At 40.8% G+C, this 26,596-nt stretch overlaps 1 protein-coding gene across 2 annotated transcripts; it reads right to left on the reverse strand.

Annotated features, from left to right (window-relative positions):
* On the reverse strand, positions 1–26,596 carry si:dkey-157g16.6 (uncharacterized protein LOC561837 homolog). 2 transcript variants are annotated; one of them, XM_036592023.1, is made up of 3 exons: positions 26,418–26,596; positions 24,030–24,177; positions 1–5,678 (listed from the first exon to the last, which is right to left on the reverse strand). In XM_036592023.1, exons 2-3 carry the CDS (start codon positions 24,052–24,054, stop codon positions 3,652–3,654), a joined length of 2,052 nt encoding a protein of 683 aa, XP_036447916.1. In that variant the 5' UTR covers positions 24,055–24,177; positions 26,418–26,596; the 3' UTR covers positions 1–3,651. The 2 variants fall into 2 exon arrangements, with proteins under 2 accessions (XP_036447916.1, XP_036447915.1); XM_036592022.1 differs by having other exon boundaries at positions 1–5,681.

Here is a 26,596-nt window from a genome sequence, read left to right on the forward strand (position 1 = left end):
TTGACATATTCTCTTTAATATTGTGTGATACTTTTCTCTTAAAATACAGTCTTTTCTGAGGTAGACCATTACAGTTCAAGAACATTATCATTTTTTAAAACAGACATCAAAAAAGACATGAAATAAATACTTTCATGTACAATATGTCGCAAAAAAATGAGGTAGAAATGGTTACAGAAAATGTACAAGAACAATAACCAAAAACAAAGTTACTGTACTAATGGATTAAAACAGTTACGAAATGCTGATTTTGTTGAACAAACTGTTATTTGGGCCTATATCGTTTTAAAGGTTTGCAACATTGGAATTGTATTGATTTTTTGAGAAGCGGGACAAAAGCCTTACATAAAACATCTCTCAGCGTAACTAGGAGTGGCCAGTGGTCAACAATGTGTAGCATGAGCATCTAAGTCACCTGGGCCTTGTGGTTTTCTGTCACGTAGACACAGCTCAGTACGATCTGTGAGAATCATTCTGATTGACCGGCCTGCACGGCAATGACTGAACCCAGCAGCTGGGCTTGAGGGGTCGTATGGTGCTATAGGGTTACCGGACATCAGGGGAGAATATGGCTACTCCAAAAGGCTGTGGTGATGTGGAGGAGCGGGGGAGGGGAGCACAGCTAGCCACACGGGGCCAGGAGAGGGGTGGGGTGGGGACCTATTACATCACACTATAGGCCATCCGAACAAGCCAAAACATAGCCTAACCCAAACAAGCCCATACAGCCCTATCACACCACACTGAAAACAGTTATGTGTTTCATTTGGTGCATTTATTTTCACATAAAGTATCTTACATCAACATAACTTCGTCTTTCAGTGTGTGTAGTTTTGGATGTACAATTTTTTGGCTATAATTGTTGAATAACTGATGTTCACATTTGAATCAAGTAAATTACATGTTTTTTCTGAGCAGATAATCTAGCATAAACAACACAAATATTGTCGGTGCCATAAGAAAACCTGTTTACTCACTTTTTTAAAAAGGACGGTGGAATATGTTTGTGGTGCAGTGATTCTGTAAGTTTGGTTTTTACATGAAAGCATAAACAGAACAAATGCTGTTGATGTTTGAGATGCTGAATCTGTGGCACTGCAGTAATCGCCAGAATATAGAGAAACTAACTTGGTAGAAGCTGCTCCTTCTGGATTGTCTACATGTTGAGACACATTTACAATCGATTATTAGACATGATTAGCTGCCAATTGCATACAAATGTGTTCTGATTAATCTTTGGGTTGGTTCCTATTAACATTGTAACTGAAAGTGACCGTACTCATGATTTTGCATGATCTGTGTGTTTTTAAACATATTAAAGGAATGGTTAGGTCAAAAAATGTACACTATTTTTTTACTTACCTCAGATGCAATCGATCAGCCAAAACATATAATTTCGGTGTCCAAAATTTGCTCTAGTTCTGCCCTATTTACACTGGAGCTACAAGGCAAATAAAGTCAATATTTACCCAAATCTTTTCCACAAAAATATACACAAAACTTCTAAAACTGCATTTAGTTCTTCATTAAGGTGATTCAGACTTGTCAAGGTGGTTTAGGATGCAGTATGATGTACTGTGAACTTCCCAGTGTAGCTGAACGCTGGGGGCAGCCACTTCAGACGACAGATATATTGAATTCGACTCCCCATCACGTGCATGCTACAAAGTATGTCTGCAATATCTGTTGTTTCCTTTTATAAATAACTGTTAACCTTGAATTTTCTATCTGAAGATAAATATTTACAAATAGAAACAACAGAAATCACTACTTTAAGCTAGAGTTCATATGTCTGCATTCAGCAACACAGTGAAGTTCATTCTCTTAGTTCACAGTAAGCCATACTGTCCTAAACCTGAGCAACCTTAACGCAGACCTGGATGCCTTCTGAGCTGGTTGAGAGAAGTTTTGTGGGTGTATTTACAGAAAAGTTCTGGGTGACTATTGATGTCTGGTGTTTGTTAGCAAGGTTAGCCTTGTAGCTGGAGCACTAAAGAAGCCAAGTTTTGTGATTTGACTCATCAACCACGTCTGAAGTAAGTGGAAAATTGTGTACATTTGATTTCTCACTGAACCATTTCTTCAAGAACCTGTATTCATTAAAACAGATTCATCTTGCACCAGGGAAGGAATAAGTTGTGAACATGGTGGTGTTCGAAACAGTTTGTCCAACAAAATGTAGCATTTGGTCTGCCATCTACTATAACATTTCATGAAGACAATCATCACTCCATCGAAATCTACATCAGAAATAAAGGGAAAGGATGAGGGAAATATGTATTTATATAGAATTACAAAATGTGGATTTTTTATGGCATCAGATATCCTCTGAAATACCTGAATTACATTCAATGTTAGTCTTTGTAGCATTTTCAAGTTTCTCCTATGAGGTAATACCACAGCTGCAGTGTGTGTACAGGTCTGTGACAGGTTTGTCTCTCACCTCCGAAACACCTCATAACTCACTACTAAGACCCTAAGGTTACATACATTCTTTATCATTTCTGAGGTAAAGAAATTCTTCCTGAGTATTTCAAACAAGACTACATATACTAAGAAAAAAAAACAAAACAAAAGAGTAAGTAGAAGAGAATACTAGACGTTTGAGGAACCCATTCTTCTTGTTCTTGTGTTTTTTCCAGGGGTCCAAAGCAGGAAATCGGAAACTGGATGAGGAATGTGAAATGAACTACAGGAACTCGTGGTTGAGGGTTATGGGCTTAATACCCCCAGAACACCGTGGTCTCTGTGGTAGCCATATTAGATGTACTTGCTTTTTCTTTGTTTGTTTGGTACAGTGTACAGAGAAGATTGTACAGACAGTAAGGGCCAGTCTCTCTCGTCTTACTTCTTACATCTCATATTGTCTTAATACTATTTGGGTAGCAATGCATACACTGTTCTTAAAAAGACCGCGCTTTGACAAAGTGCACACAATATGACCACGGTCTAACAACTTCTCATTCTCTTGCAGAATACTGTTGGTTTTAAACAGGTTGCATAAATGTTGTTGCCTTTTGGTAAAATGCTGTCAATAGGGCAGATATTATTTAAAAAGCGATATGATGCTTCTTTGATCATTTTTGGTCAAAAACATTCTGTATGCTCTGATATACCCCAAGCCCTTTATCACCAAATGATCAAATTAGAGTAAATCATAATAATAAAAAATATAATGCCATTGGAGTGGACAGACAATAAATAGGGTTCTGAAAATTGCAGTTAATGGGGGGATTTCTCAAAACCTACGTTATCTGGGTTCATTCCAGAATCAAGGCTAATTGGAATTCTAGTGAACCTCCAGAATATATTTCAGATTTCCTATCATGTAAGCCAGCAACTAACAATTGCCTCCCCCCCTCCAAGAAATGCCTAATATTTAATTTCTTTGGGGAAAAAAAATAAAGTATATGTATATTTATAGAAAAACAACACACCACGGCATGTTTCCAAGAAAAACAAACAAAAAAAGCATTCAATCCAAAATGCTTCGTCACCAATAAAATGTAGTCTCCCAACACAACCCCACTTTTTGGCTGCAAGTAAGTAGCTACAAAAAAAGAGAAAGAAAACAAAAAGATTTACGAGGTTTTTACTCCTCAACACCGAAAACACGATTAAGCAGTCCCGATCCAGTGGCTGACTTGTCTTTCAGTGGCTGTACACCTTGCTCCATTCCATACAAGTGTCAGGTTCTTTGGGGGTGCCGTGTGGCCGTACCTTGCAGAAGGCGCTCTCGAAGTCTTTGAAGGCCGGCGAAGAGGAGAGGGGCCCGGAGAGGCCGTGCATTTGGCTAGAGGCTGAGGCTGAGGCTGAAGCCAGGGCCTGCTGGCAGAGCTGCTGTAGCTCCAACATGGAGAAGCCCTCTGCCCGCTGCAGCACCACGGCCAGTTCTCTCTCGCTCAGACCGCAGCCTTGTGGCGCCAGCGCCTGCAGCAGCACTTGCCTCCGTGCGCCCAAGTCCGGCACGCCCACATGGTAGCGCTTGGACATACAGCGGAGGAGAGGCTCCTTCAGCAGGTCTGGCCGCCTTGTGGAACACACCACCAGCAATGGACCGGCCTGGCCGCGCTGGGTCTTCTCCAGGTGAGCCTGCAGATGCTGCCTGAGACCTTCTTCCTCCGCCATTGCCTCCACCTCGCTCAGCAGTACCACAGCTGGCTGACGGGCCACAGTGACCGAGAGCAGAGTGGCTAGAAGCTGCTCTGCCTCGCCCTTCCATTTGGATGCTAGTGTGCTACCGCTAAGCTTGTAGAAGACAGCCCCCAGCTGGGACGCAATGCTGCGGGCCAGCGTGGTCTTGCCCCCTCCTCGAGGGCCAAACAGCAGAACAGTTCTGGGCGGGCGCACAGCCGGATCAGGGCGCAACACTGGCCACAGAAGGTCCTCTTCGATGGCATCTTTGACACGACCGTGGCCTGCCAGGTCCGTCCACAGCGGTGCAGGAGTGCAGTCCTGCAACTCATTATTCACCACCTCAAGGAGGCGCTGGTCTGCACTCTTCAACTGCTCAGGGGTGCATTTGTGGGAGAACCCATGTTCCACTCCTTTTTCTCCTGTCATAGGTGCTGGGGGGCTGTAATCACCTGCCGCTCCATAGGGTGGGGAAAGCAGGGGCTTCAGGCTGCTGTACTTGCCCACCTCGTCGCCCCCCAGGCCTGACTGGGATGAGGGTTTGCTAGGCTTGAAGGCCTGGGGATCCACAAAGCCATTTCCGCGACATTCCGCTTTATCACCTACACTGTACGGTGAATCACCACCAGACTTCAAAGGGTCATAGCCATACTTCCTGTAGCGCGAGCTGTCTCCATCTTCTTCATCGAGGCTCATCTCAAATGCCTTCCTCTTCAGGGAGCCCCCAGGCTCGGAGCTGCCCATGCCACTGTTCTGGTAGCCATAACTGCCCCCCACTACCGTGGGCCTTGAGGTGATAGGGGTAGGAGCGGCAATGCCAGAGGGCAGGTACGGGGCTGTGGGGTGGCTGTAGGTTGGAGCGAGGCTGGTCTGGTGGGGATAGGTGCTAGGGGGGTAGTTGTAGACAGGAGCAGAGGGTGTGTAGCTAGGCACGAGAGTCGGAGTGGACTGCAGGGCATGTAGAGGGGCAGAGGGAAGTGCTGAGCCTGCTTGGGGGCAATAGCCTGAGGAGAGGTAGGTGCCATTATAGCTGGGGGGGTACTCGCTGGAGTTTGGACCACTGCAGGAGCTGCTCCCACTGTAGCCCGAGTCCGAAAGGTTGCTGCTCACCGCTGACACAGGTGGTCCCACGGACGTAGGCGCGACCTTGGGGCCAGTCAGGGAGTCATGGGATGAGGGGGGTACTAAAGGGTAAGCCACATCAGTGCTGTGCGTAAGAGGCCAGGGCTCTAGTTCACTCTTCTGGCTCCCATTAAGGGCCCCAAAGGCCCCTGGCTCAGGGTATGAACCCACGGCTGGTCGCTCATAGGGCGAGTCTAAAACACCCGAGTATTTCTCGGCATAGCGTTTGAGAAGGTTGGACGCGGTCAAAGCCGAGATGTCATCGTTGGCCCAGGCGTAGCTATACGAGCCGCGGCCTCGGTGGGGGTAAAGCTCAGACTTGTGGGCTGGAGAGGAGGTCGTGGAGGACACGTCCAAATGCTGCTCAGGCCATTGGCTCAGGGGCTGGGCATGCTCCGGGTTCCAGTGCATCTTCAACAGGCCTGCTGGATACACAGACGAACACAAATCATGTCACAACATGAAACACTGAGGGGGAAAAGATTATATCAAATATACTGAGCAAGGTGGATGGCTGTTGGTTGGGTGAGACAGAGCTAAGCAGAGATTTGTGTGCTAGAGTTATTATAATCTCTCTAAACACTAATTTGTTTTTCTAAATGAAATAACATCAATTAACGAAATTAAACACATTTCAAATCACTTTTCAGAAGATGTTGGCTACAGATTACTCTGTACACTGTGCTTTGGAAATAACAATGAAGTGATCGTTTTCCACACTGCTTTGCATATCACTGACCTCACAGTCAAATCATTTTACTTTCTTTTGATTATAAACAAAATGTTTTGTTTTTATTTTTGCATTTTATACATGCATGCCTACTTTCATATTTAATTGTGACAAAACAAGCTTCTGTAGCTGTTATGCACTATACCAGACAGTTTATTTAAAGAGGAATGTTTTTGCAGAATTAAATGAAGATATAAACAAAGTTGTTCAGATTAGTTCAATGTAAAATGTTCCATTCTAGAGAACCTTACCAAGTCAGACCTGTTCACAGCAGTGAAATCTTAGGATTTACTTCTATTTTACCATTAGTGTAACATATAACATTAAAACGGACTCGGGAGACGTATATGTTCTCTAGTCGCTTTGGATAGTAAAATAAAATGGCTATATTTGTGTCGTAGATATTGCAACCCCTGGTTCCTATCACCACCACTGTAAATAGAAAAGAGTCAGCATCACTACAATGCAACATTCCACATCAAGCCGCTCTGAATGACTTTCTTTACATCTTAACCATTGAATTACGCAGAAATTTTGGAAACTCTGTGGAATTCCCTTTAATGTCCCAACCTCATTAAACCATATCATATGGTTATTTATTCTATTCAGACTGTATAACAACAATGGTAGTAAGATAGGAGATTTTTATACTGCTCAGCCCTACTGAAGACTGGTTGCTAGTTACTTGTTTTCTAGTCCAGTGGTCCATGCGCGCACACACACAGACACACACACACACGCACAAATGGACAGAGTATCTGTGTATTCCCCTGTGAGTAAAAAGGGGTGGATTTGTTCTTTCCCAGTTAGAGCACATCACTACCATGTGCTAGCATCTGCAGCCTTCCCAGAGGAGCTATTGTTATCACCCAGCGCATGTTTCACTGAACACCTCCCCACCACCACCTCAGTCTGTCCACAAAGCAATTCTCTAAAAGCCCTCTGCAGCCAGGACACAGAGAGGGGGTAGTGGTGGAGAGAAAAGGGGGATGGGTTAGCAGAACAGAATAGTTGTGCTATTCATTGGCTTCTTCTCATGAAACATTGGCCGCGTAGAGTGGCTTTTCCTCCGGCTATCTGCGTTTCTATACCCTGCAATTCATTATGCTGCCCTAATGCTAAAGGGATGAAAGAGGGACTAATAAAGTAATGACCAGGAGGAAAAACAAAACAGAAATCTCTCTCCCAGCACACCCAAACCAAATTCTCGCACATAATTGCGTTTAGTTGGAGCGAAGCATGACTGTCATGTGAGGACAGATCAGTTTCCTCAGGTACAAACTTCAGATGAACATGAGGAGCATGTAAATAATTTGTCCAAATGAACATAAGATCTTTCAGAAACTATCATGCATTCAACAATAAAGGCAGCACAGAACTTCTTTTATACAGTGATAGGAAACATGGTCACACACAGAATGCTCCGGGTTCCACATGCTGATCCATTTTAATATGACCAAGATGGAGTACCCTCTAGTTATAGGGTTATAGGGGACAAAATAGTCACTGAATGTATCACTGATGCTGCGTTCGGTAAGATTAACTTGCTTCTTGTAATTAAAGAGGAGAACTTCATCAGAGGGCTGTTTTTGGAATGGTTAGGACACTGAAAACAGCCACATCATGAAGGTGTTTAGCTTCCTCTTCACAGAGCGATTAGCTTGAAATTCCTGGCATAGCTTGGCATTATTGAACTGTCACAATCTGGCCTGAGGTGAGAGAGAGGGAAAGTGTAGAGGTAAAAGAATAAAAAAATCACAAGTCTTCATTACAGGCAGCACATCTTTGCCTTTAGAGGAGAAAGTGATGATTCATTATTCATACTTCTGCCAGTGTATGTGGGGTTGCTGCTTTATTGCCATTTAAATCAAAAGTCAGGCTCATATACTGCATTCTCCTTCAATTTTTCTCCCAAACTTTGCCCTCCCCCGCTCCCCCCCTCTCTCTCTTTCTCTTGCTCGCTCTCTCCAGATGGCCACTGGACTACCCTGTCCTCCTTCTTTAAGCCAAGGGCTTTAAGTTTCCCATATCTGAACTTAGATGTTACAAAAAAAGCTTAAGGAATCTCCATATAATGAAAAGGTTCTATAACAAGGTTTTTCTAGAACAATACGTCCCAGCCAAGAACCAGTTTACAACCTTTATTTTTACGAGAATAGATACAACAAGCAGTACTGAAAAACAGTAATGCATTGAATCTACTTAATTAATATGTGTACGTGATTTCCATATAAATAAAATGTGTTACATCAACACAGTTTTGTCTTTCAGTTTACTTCCTTAACAGCGTCGATGTAGTACATTTAATTCATCTGGAAACATTTAAATAAACTCAATTCAATGCAGCACAAAAAGCCAGCAAGACAGTGTGAAGCGTATGGCTGCAGCAGATTTGAGCTTTGAGTCGTAGGTCATTGTCCAGGCTGCAGAAACAGTAGACGTCCTGCAGGCCATTCCCATCTGCAGGCTGTGGTCAGAGCAGGGGCTGTGCGGAGCCCAATAATGGGGCCAGTGCATGACAGAGATGGATAGCAGCCCAGGGGAGCTCATAAAACCTGCAGCAGGGAGGGGAGGGGAGAGAGTGGACAGCAGACGCTCTGACCAGTGTGTGTGCACGTGCATGCATGTGTGTGTGTGTGTGTGTGTGTGTGGACAGGGCGTGACATTAAGGAACTCAGTCAGGCAGCCAAACTGCTGTCTTCTCCATCAATACACATGCAGCCATGCACACTGGCTCACATATAAACACAACAAACAGGTTTGTTTGTGTACAATATTAGAAAGTGTGGTCATACATGCATTCCAATAGTATTTTGTTTTAATATGCTCCATATGCATTATATACTGTATGTCCAAGTATCTATATATATATATATATATATATATAATATACACAATTTGTATTATATGTATATGTAAGTAACCAAAACGAAACGTTTTACTTTTTTCTCAAAAATGACGCACTTTAAAAAGTTTGCTTTTTTCCTACGAAGTCAGAGCATTTTTGCCTTGAAAAAGTACAAAACAAAACATATACACACATACAAACACGCCTGATCAGAGCGCCTGCTTTCCACTCTCCCACCTCCCCACACACCCTCTCCTCATTCTAACTGGACAGCATGGATGAGCCATTTGGGATGGGAGGAGATATCTTTGCTCACATGAAGATGAAGAACATGCCTCTTTCCACATTCCTACCTTCATCCACTGCACGTCACAGCTCCCTTCTGTCCTCTAACCTCGCTAAATGCTCTTCCATCCAGCATTAAATGGACCGGACGCAAGACTGTGGCTCACAATTACATCCAGGCTTTTGAGACTGGGGGTTTAAAACACCCCAGCAAAAGGATCTCACATTAATCTGGCCAGGGTTTAATCCACACTCCTGATTAAATCATAGCCCTTCCACAGATTCATTTATTCTAGCCCTGGGGAACAAATAGTGAGATTAGAATGGAGAGAGGAGGAAGAATGGACACCATGGGTGGACTGTAGAGAATTAAGGTATTGCTAAATGAAGAAATGAGCACCAATATCATTACGAAAATATTGCAAATTGATATATGAGTAATTTTACAGCACAAGTTCTCCTATAGCATTAAAGGAAAACTTGAGCATTTTTCAACCTCAGTGCTGAAGCATCTGCCCAGCGGCTTCTATTCAAAGTAAGTTTCAAGTCAGCGGATTTTCTGTTCTTTTCTAAGTATGAAAAAAAAAAACTTGTGAAAATTACTGTCTGTGGTAATCAACTATATACTACAGATGCAGTAGAATGAGATTAAGTTGAATAACACTGGAGTACATTCTATAGTACAATTCCAAATCCCATAGATCAAGCAAGCATCATTTATGCCAAGCTTTACCCCCATCTCTCTCTCTCTCTCTCTCTCTCAACTTAAGCTCCACATATGCCTCTCCAAACACACAGAGATAGCCATATGACCAGCCTGGGTCACATGATGGCCACTCCATGAGCATAATCAACATGGGAAGGCAGTTAAGTAAACAGAGGCGCAGCTTTCAGATTAAGAAAAGCAGAGCGCTTTCCACCAGACTGGCCCATTGTCCACACGGGGGCTCCTGGCCACTGCTTTGTGTGAGGCAGCGGACTTGTAGTGGTGGTTCCGCACAGGTTTAAGCATGGCAGGGGAGACAGATGTTTCCACTGACCGCCTTACTGTCTCTGCCTCCATTGTTGGGGACGGCCAGTCCAGCAGACGTCCCCTTAGCCTGACAATCCTGTTGGATCTGAGACAAAGGAGAGGGATCCTATTGTCAAAGGCCTGCCTAATTATGGAAATCTTATTAATCTATTCAGCGGAGGTCCGCTGACAGCTTTTGTGCTGCCCTGGGATTTATTGAGGGTGTTTGGCTGCGTGAGAGTGTGTGCTACATCTTTTTTTTCTTTTGGAAGCAGTCTGTGATGAATATCAGGCCTGGTTTGGGTTTAGGCATCATATTGGGTGTGGCAATAATAAATTATGCCACAATACAATTTTCTCTATATCGTGAGTAATCCATGTGAACATGTAAATTTGAGTTAGTATTTATAGAATACTGAGCACATGCATGTATCATACAAAATAACAGAGCGCCTGTAAATGACAAGTGGACAATAACTGCATAAACAGCACAGTAACAATTAGCTGATTGGATGCCTATTACGACATCATCTTGTTGTATATACTTACCAATAAAAAGTTATTGTACTCGTAGTCTCTGAAGCATTTTTTTAGCATTTTTTTTGTTCCAACCTGGCCACAAATGGCAGAAACACGAAATTCTAGGGGTGTAACAATTCACAAAATACATTTGTGTCTGCATTTAAAACACTTTTCCATACAGCAAAAACAAAGAGTGGCTAAAAATGTGTCTTATATTGATATGTTAATGTTTCTATTTTCAGTTTTTTGGAAGTATTCAACTATATAAAAGTGCAATAACTGAAACAAAAGCTGTGCTTTATAGTGCCCAGATATAATGCTCTAGTCAGAAGTAAATATCTTAGCCCCAAGCTAACACATTAGCCACAAGCTAACATGCTAGGCATGATACAACGTGATACAATATGCTGCGATACAATTTGATATAATACAATATGTTGTATTACAACATCCCAACTAATCACTGTGATACAAACTGTGCATCAAGTATCATGATGGTAAATGTTTGCTCTATCGTCCACCTTCACAATAAGACTTCATCTGGGTGAAAATGAGGGGAGAGGAGGTGACAGTCATGCACTCAGAGTCAAAACTTCTGCTAATCAGCTTCACATTCAGTCAACACCACAATATTTTTAGTGAAACAGAGGGGGTCTAAAAATTTGCCCTGTTTCAAGAACTCAAGAGCTGTCATCACTGAAACCTAAAACTGCAAAAAAAAATGTCCTAGCATGGCACAGTGGAACAACTGGGGTCGTGTGGGCCAAAGTGCAAATTAAATAAATGAGCTACTATATGAAAATGACCAATGAATAAAAAAAAATACAATTTCATTTGCTTTGTTAACTTGTTTTTCCTGTGTGTTTTGCCACTGGTGCTCTAATGTAAGCGAATAGTTTGAGTATATTATTAAATTATTAAAACTACCTACAAGTATTAGGTGAAAAGGTATAGCAATACAAGGGGCCCAATAAGCTAATCTAAGGTCCTGTTTTCTGGTTCAGTAACATAGTTAACTATAGCAGCCCAGCCTTGCAGATCCACCAGTGCTGGACTGTGCAGCCAGTGTGCAAGAGTGAGTCCAGAGTTTCTGTAATGTGAGAGGAACAGGCTGGAACCCACTGCAGTTTCACAGCTCCCCTGGGTCCACACGCTCTCTCTCTCTCTCTGTCTCTCCTCATTCACCCCACTTTTGTTTTCCTGTCCTGCAGGAACAAAACCTACTTGGATTCAACATGCCTTCTGGGATAGCCGGCCATTAAAGCAGGCCGAGAGAGCGGTGGTGAACAACAACAAGAGGAATCAATCCAGTCAGGCGCTATCGCACACACCACTAGCCACACACGCAGCCCAGTAAACTGGCCTAAAGATGGAGAAAATAAAGATGGAGAACCTTTATCTCGCACTCGCGCTGTGAAATTGAGAAAAGTTGGTAAAATTAGACTGAATGAGACTGAATCCCTACAATAAAGGTGCCAAAAGGGGTATTTGGAGCAAAAACACTTTTGTTCCCACTTCCGAACCTTTCAATGAAACTATTTTTGAAAATGAGGTATGTGAATGTTTTTCGTCTATCAACTCACACAAATGTCCCGAGAGCAGGGAGGGAACTTTAAAAAATACAAGAGAACCTGGGTTATTGGCCCTTTAAGAAAAAGAATCCAACTGAATATATGCAGAAGGTTTAGAGTGGTGTCATGTGTTGAAGGCTCTTTGAGGAACGCTACAAAAGGAAGTCTTTTTTCCAGAGAGAATATGCAACAAGCAGAGGAAGACAGACCAAGAGGAAGATGGAGAGAAAATGAGAGAGGGAACAGGAAAAAGGGAAAGGAAAAGAGAAATACAAAAGGTAGAAAACAGAAATAAAGAGGAAGAGAGGGAAACAGGGTAGGGCTGATGCTTGTTTACATGAATTAACCATGCCAGCGGTCGGAAGATAAGACAAGACCCAGCGTTCCAATCATTAGCTGATTTGTATTCAGCTCAAACAATCTGAGGATCAATGATTTAGGTGGAAAGGTTCACAAAACTGTAGAAGACTTCAGCAACTCAGTGAGAAGAGTCTAAATGTGTTCTTTAGAGTGTACAATCAGCAACAGTGTGAGTCTGCCACACGACTGAAACTCTTATTAGACCTACAGTTTACATCGCAGAGGAATATGATTGTTAAAGCACGAAGCACATTCAGTAGGACATTCTTACCTAATTATGTCTAGAGCAGGGGTACCCAAACTTTTTGTCTTGGGAGGCCAAAATATAATTTCTGTAGTGGGTCGAGGACCGGAAAGACAAAACAGCTAGCTAGCTGGGACATAGTCAGGTGGGGAAACTGTATTCTTTAAATATTTCAATACTACATATTACATCAAAACAATTTTGTCTAAATATTTTATTCATCTGGAAATTATGTACACGCCTTTATTTAACCATTCTTTTCACACAATCGTTCTAATCTATGGTTAGTTCAAAAAAGTATACAACAGAAAAGATTTTACTTCATTACAAGCTACACAAACATTAACAACTTATTAACCGCATACATACATAGTTTGAATGCTGTAGATCGAATATAATGTAGATTTTCAATATGGCAAAAAATGGACAAATGAAACGAAAGATCTACTGTCCATTAGAAAGTAAAATCGACAAGCCAGTCCAGAAGAAGAGCACCAACAGGCCAGTTTGGCAATATTTTGGTTTCTAACCAAACAAACGTGGAGAACCACTGGATGTTAGTAGTGTTACATGCTGTCTGTGGAGAATATAGTATTATAATAAATGATTGAGTAATACTAGATGCTAGTCCTGTTTGTAATTATATGGTAATTATATTACCATATGGGGAAATGCAACACTGACAAGGTGTACATTCTAAATTCGAATCACGACACTATTGTCTATTTCAATAATTCTGCAAACGCAAATCATTTATCTAAATTTCATCATCCAAGCTTTTTCACCAGTGTCCTGAACCCAATCAAGGCATTTTTTCATGCTCAGTCCAGTTTCTACAGGATTTCAATAGGGGACCATATCTACAGTTACTACTCCAGTCTGAGTAAGTATAAAAGAGGGAAGAGTTCTAAAATGAAATACATCTGCAACACAGTACAGCACCGCACACTAGAACTGTACTCTACATTGGTTTTCTACTAACACTGTCACTGTCTTAGTGGTCAAAAGCACAAAGCTTTTAGTCAATATATAGACAACACTGCTGTCTACAGTATATATGTAAAGTATGTGCAGTATTAGTGCCTGAATAGAGCAGCTACTATAGCAGAGCAAAGAACAGTGTTGGGCTCTGAACCAGAAATTCTCCAAGCAAGTGTGAGGTCCCAGAAGAAGCTCTCCACTCTGGTGTTGTTAGCCTCAGATAATGCCCCTGCACCGGACAACAGGCTGTCATTATTTATAAGCTGTGCATAATTGGGCATTGCTGAGAAAATTATTATAAATCTATGCGTTAGTCACAGCAATGTGATCAATCAAAAGAAACCCAATCCCAGAGCGGCGCTCGCTCTCTGGCTCTCTGGATCTCATCTGCTCCCTCTTTCATGGCACTAAAAAGATGTAATAACAGAAGAGTTGGAGGGCTCTTACGAGTTTTCACACCTGCTGCCCAGTGGCCTCTATTCACACAGGCCACGCAGGCTTCCCCAGAGGAGAGGGCCTATCTTGTGGAGTGGCAGTGAAGGATCTCCTCTGTCCCCTATCTTTCTCTCTCTCTCTCTTTCTGCAGCTCTGTAATCTCTGAGCTTTGAAGGCATTATCTCTCCTCCGCGTGTTCTCCACTGTAAGTGTAGCCAGCCGTGTTAGATCATTCCTGATCTGTGCTGATTACAGGCGGCATGCTGTTTACACTGAGAGAAATAAAGAATGATAAGTGCACTGTGGGAAAGGAAAATGAGGCCAATTCTGTGTGTACTGTGTATTTCTCTCAGGGAACTAGACTACACAGTACATTGGATCTCTCACTTGTGTACATAGTATTTATTTCCAAGAATGTTATCTGTACAAATCACTTATTTTTTTTTATAACAAACAGTGCACACAGTACTGTGAGTCAGAGAAATCTCTTTTATTTATTATTCTCATTTTTTAGTGTCAAGAAAAAGCAGAAAACTTTTATTTATCAGGAAAGTACACAGAAACCTCAACAACCACATATAAAATTAAAATGTATCAGCATTTAGTGAGTTTACTCTGTGCCTTTATTACAGATTCCATTCCTGTCATCAGACTTGCTTTCAGTTTTTCACAGAAATCTGCAGGGATATTTATCCACTCCTCCAAAGTTCAGTCTTAGAAGTTGGTTGCATTTTCTACTTCTAATGATCCACGTAATCCCAAACACATTCAATGATGACATGGAGGTCAACTTCTTGACAGCTACACATCCTTTCAGACTAGTGCTGAGTTGTGTTCTTAAAGCAGAAGGATATACAAAAACAGCTGTGGATTTTTTCAGATCTGAAGCAGCTTGATTTTCTCTTCTCTCTCAAAGATATACGCTTTAAGTATCTGTTGCGAACAGTTTTGGTGGTCTACCAGGTCTTGCATTTTCTCTGTATCGTTTCATATTTATTTGAACTCCAGTTCAGGAAAATCCTGTTTTTTCACTTTTTCTTTAACTTTTCTCTTCTTTTTGCAAGTGTGTTATCTTACATCTAATCTCCTCATGAAAATCTCCTGAGAAAGATATAATTTGTACCGATTGGCTGTTTTGACTGGAAATTAATGAATGTTGGGTGCTCTCTCTCTGCACTGTATTGTATATACACTGCTGATGTTCTTAGTATTGATGGGTGCTGAATAAGAGCATCTGTTCATACTCTTTGCCAAAATAATAATATAAATGAACATTAAAAATCTGATTTGCTTGGGTGATTTGTAATATCTGTAGGTACCCCTTCTAAAGCTAAAGGCCTAGTGATTAGCAGCACAAAATCCACAATTATTTACAATGGATATCTCCACATGAATAAAATATTAAACATCAACACAATTTTGACTTTCAGTTTACTTACTTTTGGCAATAACTAATGTATTTTATTTTGCTAATATGAAAACATTTGGAAATTTTCCTATTTGAAACAAGTAAATGCAATGCATCTCCTTTTTCACTGTGCCATTTCTAAAGCCAAAGCCTGTAGTGGTCAGTTGCATGGAATGGCTAGATGCTTGGCTCGATGCTCATAATTTTAGAAACAACATCCCCACCCCCCTGGCCTGCTAATTCATGTCCACAAATGGCCGAAAACACCCCCCCACACTCACACACGCACACACACACAAACCCCTCCCCTTTAAGAAAAACAGGGTCCCTATTTTCTGTGGCTGCAGGCTGGGTTTAGGTCATTGTGTCCACTAATATATCAAAGAACAGCTGTCCTAAGGCTCTGTGATGACCAATCACCCCCTCCATCTGTCTCCCTCACCCAATCTCTCCTCCATCTCCCCCTTTTTTCCTCCATCCAATCCTTCTTGCTCTCTCTCGCTTTCCCTCCTTCCTTCCCCTGCCCCCCTCTCCCAGTCCCACCGTGTGTGTTGCATTCCCCTCTGCTAAATCCCCTGGCCTCTCTCTCTCTTTGTTTATTTATTGACTCTACAAGCAGCTCGGGATTTTTCTGTATGCGCGTTCGCGAGTGAATGAACGGATCGCGGCTTAAAGCTGAAGTGAGGGCAGTTCAGTGCGTGGTCTCAGAGCCACCGCTCAGAAAGTAGATCGAGACACAAGTGCTGCATAAGGGCCATGTCTATTTTCATAATTCACCTCAGCAGGGCCTTAATTAGGAGACCTATGGAGAGTTCCACAGAGGGACCTGCAGCTTTCAGCTCATTTTAGCCTATCAGCCGCCTGAGGAGCAGCAAGCAGAGAGCAGGCAAGAAGCTCAAACAAGCCTCAGCAGCCCGGGCCGTAAAGTGTTCAGTTCGGCAGTTCATGTAATTTTCCCCTTGTGGTCGATTTGCTGTCTGAAGGTTGTTTATTTAGTTTTGAATTTTAATTATGAGGCTAATGAAGCTAAATAGGAATGATGGAAGCTTATACCCCACCAATTAGCAATGTGGAAGCAGCAGGCCTGGTCATCACATTTGCATCAAACCATACTGATTTGTTAAGTAAACTCAAATAGAGTTTCTAAGGTGGTTTCTGACACAGTAGGCCATACTGGTATCTATAACAATGGTAAAAAGTAAATGGTAAAAGTACTCACACAGCTAAAAACATCACATAAGCAAGAGCATTTGAGATTATTTTACAGTTCAACATAGTTTGAGGCAGATGTGTGATAATGGAGGTGTGCAGTTTACACAATGCTAAGTAATGTACATAAGCCTCAATTGCAGCTCCAGTGCAAAACTAAAGACTTCAGACACCAAACATATCTTGGCTGATCAACTACATTTAGAGACACAAGGGGAAAACTGTGTACATTTGATTTTTGACAAACTACCACTTTAATTGGGAGTGCAACTACACTGGGCTTAATGAGCTGACAGTGAGTTGATGAGGAAGGGAGGGGGACTACTGATGCAGAGGACAGCGCATCTCAAACTAGTTCTTTTCTACAGGTCCCGTTATTTCTCCATCCCACATAGCACACTGAGGGCTAATTAAAGCCCATTCACACCTGCCACTAATGACCCCCTCACTCATTCACACAGACACTCCAGCACACAGCCTGTTTACTCAAGGGCCCCCCGCGCCCCTCCAGAGCCACATTCAGCCCGCCGCTCTCATTAGGGTAGATGTGTCGGAGGCTCATCGTTACGCCGCTCCAGAAGCACGCAGCGTGCCCCTTTCCCTCAGAGTGCCCTCAAAAGCCTTAATGACTTAACAGATGTAATCAGAGCGCTTCAGCAGGCCAGGGCTTCTTTCTTTCTCTTTTTTAGTGAGGCAGGGAAGGAATGAGGTCATTGAGAGGAGGAAGAAGTGGTGGCTGTATTTGTTTCGCTCTTCAAAAAAAGAAAGAGGGATATATACGTGGAGCAGCGGGCCTCTGAGCAACAAGAGTTGGGGCACTCGTGGGTTGCTGGCCTGGGACTGATTTAGGAGAGTGTTTGAAGTGCAGATTACAGATTCTTTGCACCAAATCCCTGCAGGAGTATCTGTGGCCCCAGGAATCTCTCTCAAATTTCCTCCAGGTCCGCCTTGGACTGCTGTTTAAAAAGTCTGGGAAGAGGTAACACACGTAGGTGGTGAGAGGAGATAATGTGTTTGTATATAAATGTACATGACAGAGAGAAAACTGACAGATCTGCATATGAGATCTCATGAAAATATGTGCATCTGCTAGGGCCTGACCGATATATCGGTTGGTCGATACTGAGGTAGCTCGGGTTTATCAGTATCGGCAAAAATCCCACCAATGAAGCACTAATTTTAAGTGGTTTGTTTTGCACTGTAAAGAACAGATACCACTAATGCAATGAAATACTGTTCACTTTATAAAGACTATTATACAGTATTATGTACTATATTAGATATTATCAGGTATGAGAATAGCTTCTTAAAGGGAATTTCAGTGGCTGAGACACAAACAAAGTCATTCGGAGTGGTTTTATGTGAAATGGTTCATTATAGAGAAACTTACTAACTCAGATTTCCACACAGTGGTACTGATACGAACCAAGGCTTGTGACGAGTTTTATATGTAATTTTGATAATGGTAAAATAATGGTATATCAGAAAATAACTATTTTGCCTTATAATGCCCTGCATGTACAATCTTATCTTAAAACTATACTAAACAGACATGTGATAGGTTTCTGTGTAATTTTTGTGTAAAAGCTTTCTGTGAGGGAGGGTGAAAAAAATACTGAATAACTTTAATTGAAGTTAATTAATAGCATTAATTTCAATATAGACTCTGGAAAAAAAAACATCTTTGATACCATTGACCATACAATTTTCACAGATAGACTTGAGAACTGGTTGGGCTCTTAAGAAATGTCCTAAAATGGTTCAGTTCATACCTGCAAGGAAGGGACTACATTGTGGAAATAGAAAATAATATTTCTGATAGAGTGCCAGTGACCTGTGGTGTCCCCCCAGGTTCAATTCTTGGGCCACTCTTATTTAATTTATACATGCTTCCTCTTGGCCAAATACTATAAGACTATGGGATATCTTACTACAGCTATGCAGATGATACTCAGATCTACTTGGCCCTCTCCCCAAACAACTATGTTCCCCTTGACTCACTTTGGAAGTGCCTTGAGCACATCACTAACTGGATGGAACAAAACTCTCTGCAGTTGAATAAACATAAAACAGCGATCATTTTATTTGGGAATAGCAACGAGGGGCACAGACTAGCTGCCTATCTGGATTTAAGAGCCCTAAAATCTAAAGAGCTAGAACATAACCTTGGTGTAATAATGGACTCTGATCTCAGTTTTAGCAATCATGTCAAAGCGGTTATTAAATCAGCTTTTTATCACCTTAAGAACATCAACAAGATCAGAACGAGAGATTTTATGACTAAAGCAGACCTGGAGAAACTCATCCACGCCTTTATTTCTAGCAGGATTGATTACTGTAATGGTCTCATAACTAGACTCCCAAAAAACACAATCCAACATCTTCAGATGATTCAAAATGCAGCTGCCAGAGTCTCAATAGGAGTAAAAGAAGGAAACACATCACCCCATCCTTAAATCCTACCAGTCAGACTACCAGTCTGTTACAGAACTCAGTGGTGCAGGAACAGCATATTTATCTGACATGCTGCAGCAATATGAGCCGAGCAGAACTCTTAGATCACTAGGAAATAGTCAGTTAGTCCTGCTGAAGGTAAAGACTAAACATGAAAAAGCACTGGACACTTTTAAATCCAGGCACAAAGCGCTCCTATATGAGCAGATTTCAGCTCAGTTTAAAACACTGTTAGCTCTTTTAGCCCTTCTCCTCTGTAATGGCGCTTTATTATCTTATATTAAATTTTTATTTGATTTTTAATTTAATGATTTTCTCTTCTAAAATCTATTGTTTTGATCATGTTTTAGTCATGTTTTTAATTTCTCACCTTCACTTTATGTTTTTGTATTCTCCTTTACTTTTTAAATGACTTGTAAAGCACTTTGAATGACAGCAGTGTATGAAAGGTGCTATATAAATAAACTTGCTTTGCCTTGCCTTTTAAAGGCATTACATTCTTCAGATGTTTGGTTCCTATCACCACCACTTTGAACAATTCTGGTTTTGTAAGGTTCTCTAGAACAATGCATTTCACACTAAACCACTCTGAATGATCTTGTTTGTTTCTTAACAATTTACTTTTGCAGACATTTTGAAAAATTGGGCAATTTCCTTTTAAAATCAGTATTGGCAACAACATTTCCATTTTTTTTGGTCGGGCCCAGGTATACACTCCCATAGATGCAATCTGTATCTGCACAAGTGGGTATATGAGATCAAAGTACAAGAATTTTAGTCAAATTTGCTATTCATATTTGTAAAGCATTAATCAAATTTTTCAATATCCAGAAACATCAGACACACAAAAAGCATCTTACTGTTACTGTACTGTATTAAACGCAGACCACAAAAATCTATATTAGGTTACAAGTTACTAGCCTAGTCATATCATAACTTGTTTCACCTTAAGCAAGAAAACGCTGTTTTTTGCCAAAGAGTTAGTCACATGTCACCAAACCTGATGAAAGTTTAAACCCAATAAATTTATAAAAGTGTAAGATGAGTCTGAATACTATGTTTGTTGGTGCTTTTCTGCAGTGCTTCCTATGTGCCATAGCTGTGCTTTGTGCTGTCTGCTGCACTGTGTGGCGCTTCTCATCTGGTGGGCAATAACCTTTAGTAGTCTAAAGAAGACTTTCAGTGCTTCCTACTTTGAATGAAACAGATAATAATCTATGAAACAAACCTCGAGACACAGTCTCTTCAGTGCTCTTCAGTGGAGTGTAAAGTATAAAAATATCTCATGGTTCTTAAATATAAGAACATATAAAGCAAAGCTAAATAGTTGATCGAAATCTACCTCTAATCTAATTTACTATATTCTAAACTTTCATGATTATTCAAATGTTTGAAAAACACAGACTCCTCCATAATAACACCGATAGAAGTAGATGCTAGTGCTGAGAACACTGGCTCCTTCCACAAAGAAAATTCCAGCATGGACGTGACACTATTCACATGGGCTCGTGTTCAGATGACTCAAACACTGAGGGAATATGAGCAACAGAGAGCAAGCAGAATATCACCACCATCATAACAAAACCCCGTAACTCCAGTTCTTGGTTTTTATCTCTTTTTATGCCTTTTGAAAACACCAACTGTCCTTTCCATTGTGTGAAAGGGCCAAACAAAAACACATACATTATTTGGAATAACATTTTGTTTTATTATCAAACAATTTTTTTCCTTTTTCTTTACATTTATCATTTTGGAGTTTGGAGTCTCACAACAGTGAGAATATAACAGGACTGGTGAAAGGGCTTGGGAGAGGAAGGAATTTGCCTGTGTTTAAGTGCTTAGAGAGTAAACATAAGGGATATCTAACACCCGTGTGTGCTGTCCTAACATCACACTACACGCTCAGAAAGACACACAAACAGCCTGTTCTCATCAGACCACACCAACTCCCACCAACAAAGACCGGACCAGTTCCATTAAAGCCGCCCAGTGTTGTAACACTGGACGAACAGGCTCTGTCTGGCTACTCCGGTCACTTCAGAGTGCGCCAGCTAAAATGCTCAGATATAATACAAAAAGAAAGTCAGTGACAACGTCTTGAAGGAATGTGAAATATTCCACCACGTCTTTGAGACATTCTGGAAAGCGAACACACAGAAAAGGCCTTGAGAGAAGGAAAGGAAAGGTTTATTCAGCTTGTAAATACAGGATATTATGCAACATCTTATGGCTGATGTATAAGACTCTCAGGCTTGTGAGCACTACGTTTGAAGAGATTATATAGATCGGTGGTAAACTAGGGCTAAGCTTCCTTTGTGGTCTTGTCACTTGAGGCAAGAGAAAAAAATGTGGCTTGTCAAGAACTGTTCAGCACAGATCTGACTAAATTGACATGTCCAGACTTAAGTCATCAAGCGAATTCCAGCACATAACTTTTTAACAATGGCAAGATCGTCAGCACTGATAGTGAGTGGATGGTTTCACGTGAGAAATGAACATTGTGATCCTTTCTTTTAAGCACAGAGAAAATAAATCTGTCTACAGATTATGCAACAGACAATGGGAATGAAAAGGACTTTGAAGGAGAGTTTGTCTAACATCATTTGTTTTCAGAAACAAAACTGTTTTGGTGCTTCTAAATGCATTCAACTAAACAGTAACAGCATATTCAGTGCTACAAATAACATTTACATCCTGGAACACATTCCAGCCAAGGATAAAAAGGGCTCAGTGCCATTCATTATTATGTAATTACATCTCAAATTGATTGGACTTGGCGGTGGTTTGATTTTTCTCCCTCTTTTCATGTAGCTGTCACGCCGATAAAGCAGAGAGGAGGCGAGCTGAAGAGAGCGGCTAAAGTAGCTCTTTAGGCCGTTCCGCCGGAGAAAAAACCCCATGCTGACTAACAAACAATGCTGTTTTGGAGAGGGCCAGCGCCAGGCTCAAATGAAGCCTAGCAGGGGGGTTTGGAATGGGGGCTAAAACTGGACACGTCAGTTATTAGGGCAGAGAGAAGAGAGAAGACTGCTCTGCGTGATTGTGGAGGGGGTAGTGAGTGAGTGGAGAGTTGAGTACTGCTAAGCTGAGTGGGGTTTGTGAGATGACACTGTCAGAACTGCAGGGATTCTACTGCTAAAGCCATCAGCCCCCTTCACACACACCCACCCCACCCTCTCCTTCCTTTTTCCCTCCATCCCTGACATGAAACATGCACACTTGTGCAGTGTGGTCTTGGTCAACTGAGGCATTTTAACCCCTTAAACTGCAGGCCTATTGTTTAGTTAACAATCTTAAAACTCAGTAACTATAACATTACTTTTAACTACAATTAAACAACTATATAAGGTATGCAGTTATTGCCTTAAACCACAGGCTAGTTATTCACGTATTAATGCTAAGACTTATTATTCAGTAACTTATGAATTATTCAGCTACTATTAAACTAATATAGCATGTAGCAGAGAGGAGCCCTCAGGGCCTTCTAGGCCTTAAGAGATTTCAATTTCTGTGAGATAAAAAAATAATGTCAGAAATGTTTGGTTCTTTTTGATGTAACAAAATAAATGTGCTTGTTGTATTTAAACTCTGCAAGTATTAAACTTATACTCTTGTTAATTTAATACAAAAGGGTTAAATTCCTGAAATGCTCACTGGAAAATAATCCAATCAGGATTTTTTCTCTTTGTTATATAGGTAGATAGAGCAAAATGAACAATCCTATTGGTTAGGTTTTTAGGAGCTGAACTGAAGGCCTAATATATCTGAACAGCAGACTCAACCAATCACATTTTGATATACAAAGGGACCAATTTTGGGGAAAAATGTCACTCTAGGCCTTCTGGAAGTTCTAGATACATCACTGAGAGTAGTAGACTGACCACTGCGTTTCAGTCAGAAATAAAAACAGCAGCTCAAAGCCAGGCTTCTTCACTGAAGAAGTCAGTGTAAAATGCTATAAGGTAAAACCAATGTTAATATGTCTGTTACAAGCTGTATATAAAACATCAAATGCTGTTTACAAGCTTTAAATGTTAATCCAGAATGATCACAAAATGTAAATGTGAACTGCTGTTAGCCTAGCATTAACATTGTAGTAGAATCCCATAAAGGTGCTAGAAACTGGTGTGAGTGTGACATGTATTGCCTGAACGTAAGGCCAAGCTCTAATGGTAAGCTACTGTTACTCTCTAGACGTATTATTCCATAGCTATTATTAATTATTCCGTAACTACTATGAAAGTAATATAGTATGTAGAACTGAAAGTGAATAATTGAAGTGTCAGCCGGTGCAGTTTAAGGAGCCAAAGTATGAATAAGAGTAAGCCAGTTCTATTTGAACGTGTACACTTTTGAATTTCTTACATGGGTCATTCTTATTATTTTTCTCACAATGAATCTTTCCATGCTCGATCCTAACATCTGTTTTTTGTACCAACTGTTGAACAAGCTTTATGGAACACTGGTAAAAAACTCACTCGACATAATGAAGTTAGAGATGGAGTTCAGAATCTCCATATAACATTTTTCCACTTTAAAATAACAAAGAGCTAAGCTAATATGAAAAAGCTAATACATCAACTGCATAATGTTTACATTCAGCACACTAGTAAAATGCTTGAGATCTCTTCCACATGGACATAGCAGCAGCACTGTTTAGAGGCTTGTCACTGCAAAGAAATGGCTTGAAAGAATAAAGCATGGTTATACTTACTATATGGGACAATGGGACTCAGCATTCTGCGGACCTTGGCTGGTTTAAGGTGACAGGTTTGCAGGGGAACCCAGATTAGCGTATGTCCGGCTATAGTCCATCGCTGGCTTGTGCTTGCACTGGGACACTACAGATCCAGATCCTTTCCCTGAAACACATTGAGAGGCGTGCTTAGATACTAAACAAGGGCTGAGCACATAAACACAAACATGAACACGCACAGCGTGCAAAGCGTGTTTACTATGCTAAGTTCCAGAAGCCTGCAAACTTTAATAAACAAATCCAACAAAGCAACTCTAAATTGAAACTGACAGTCATGAAGGCTCGCGCTCGGACCCGCTCCCTCTGTGGGCTGGACACACACAGGGGTATTCATTAAGGGCCAGCACGCAGGCATTAAGCTGATTGTATGGCTCTGTCCAGGCTCTAAAGAAGGCTTTCTAAAATCTGCCTCACAAAAAAAGCCCCACGCATACCACAGTGGCGCTGTGCTCTGCACCAAACAGCAATAAAGGGAGCACTTTCACAAGACTATGCACATTTCAGACCAGCCCTGCATTCTCAAGCCTCAATATTCGTTTCACAAGACACATTTCTTTCCATGCTGGGAACTGAACATGATTAAAATTGAAAGAAAACTTATTTTGCATTTCTTCAAATTCCAACTGAATGATATCCAATTGATATACATACATATATATATCAATAATAATGCAAATTATATATATGATTGAATAATAAATGTCATATATATATATATATATACATATATATATATATATATATATATATATATATATATATATATATATATATGTATGTATATATATATATCGCTTTTTTCAGTGCAATTTACTTGATTCATATATAAAAACAGCTGTATGCAAAAGTTTGGGCACCCCTGGTCAATGTACACATTTTGTTGATTTTCTAAGTGAAAATAAGTTAACACATCCTCTACTGAGAACTCACTTATAAGCACAATTACTGTTTATTTGCTGAATTAAACAAATTAGGGCAAAAAAATAAAACACAAATTGTGGCCTGTGCAAAAGTTATGCCACATTTTATATTATGTATGTTTTTTTCCCGATATATTAAACTAATTAAGCAAATAAATACAAACTACAATTTCAATTTGTGTAATAAAAGTTGCAGAAAAACATATATATTTAGGTTTCCTATAGATGATGTGTTTATTTCACTCAGAAAGTCATGTATAGAGAATGTATTAACTTATTTTTACTTACAAACTGAACAAAATATGCAATTTGACCAGGGGTGTTCCAACTTTTTCACACGATTGCAGACCATTTTACATGAAAAAATATACTGCACATTTCATCATTTCAGTTTTCTGACTATGCCATTTATTTGATGAAAGTCGGAAACAATGCACACATTTAAATCAAGACAATTCAATGCAGGACTTTTTTCCAGTGACATAACTAATTTTATGAAATAAAAAGATGCTTGTGGTCTGTGAATTATTCAGATGATAAAGGCCACCAATGAGCACTGAAACTGAGCTCCGACAGCCTCTGTGTTGTAGAGGAGAGGAGAATGCCTTTCTCTTTCATGTGAGAGCGCAGAGCAGCTCACACATGAATGAAAAATATTACATAATCATGCCAGCCAAACAATGTTGTTTCTTGCGCTGCTCTAGGACGCCACAGCACTGAATGCGTCCTGACACGCTGTTACTAACAATACAACATTTTTACACTACTAAATCCAGTTCAGTCGAAAGACGTTCAGTACACTGACCATAACAGGTATAAACCAACAGAAATACACAAATGTTGACCTGTTAGCTGCATTATTAATAAACTATGGTATGCAGTCTGTTCAAATATAATTAGAAAAAAAAACTTTTAAAATGAAGCCTAATTTTTGCAGAAACACCAATAGTTGGAACAGAAGTAGGGAAGTAACATAGGAAACAGCCAACAGCAAAGACAGAATGGAAAATATAGATAACCTAGTACATCATAACATTAAATTTCCTTCATTTTGACTAAAGCTCGTTTGCTCAACTGTTAAAAAAAGGCCACGCTTTAAAACTTCCAAAGACGCCTGATACACTTTAACCAGCACATGCATACAGGCACAAACACGGAAACGCCAGAAACACTGCTTCTGGACCCCACTGTATGCTTAAAAAGAGACACCTGCATGCAGGAGCGCATTACACCATAAAAAAAGGAGTGAAAATGAATGAGAGTGTGGAGGAGCTTGAGAGAATTCAGAGTGCAGATTTTCAATCATTTACAACTCAAAAGAAGCCCAAAGCTACAGTCAGTCTACCTGCTTACTGCTTACTTTCATAGTCTATCAGATAAAGAGAGAGAGCGAGGGAGAGAGAAGGGAGAGGGACTCAAAGCTTACCTCCTCATGCCTGCATTTCTTCATCAGATTCAGAACCAGTTAGATAATCCCCGCGCTCGCGTGTATGTGTGTGCAGGGCTATGTTTTTTCCACATATGGGACACGACTCCACTCTCTCCCTCTCTCTCTCTCTCTCTCTCTAGTGACAACACACACACACACACACACACACACACACA

Source organism: Colossoma macropomum, unplaced genomic scaffold, assembly GCF_904425465.1.
Source record: "Colossoma macropomum unplaced genomic scaffold, Colossoma_macropomum, whole genome shotgun sequence".
Taxonomy (NCBI): Eukaryota; Metazoa; Chordata; class Actinopteri; order Characiformes; family Serrasalmidae; genus Colossoma; species Colossoma macropomum.

Coding starts and splice junctions, on each gene's coding strand:
- si:dkey-157g16.6 (XM_036592022.1), bottom strand. CDS start 24,054: ATGCTGAGTCCCATTGTCCCATATA. Junction 5,682..24,029: donor GAGTCCCATTGTCCCATATA/GTAAGTATAACC, acceptor CTGTGTATCCAG/CAGGCCTGTTGAAGATGCAC.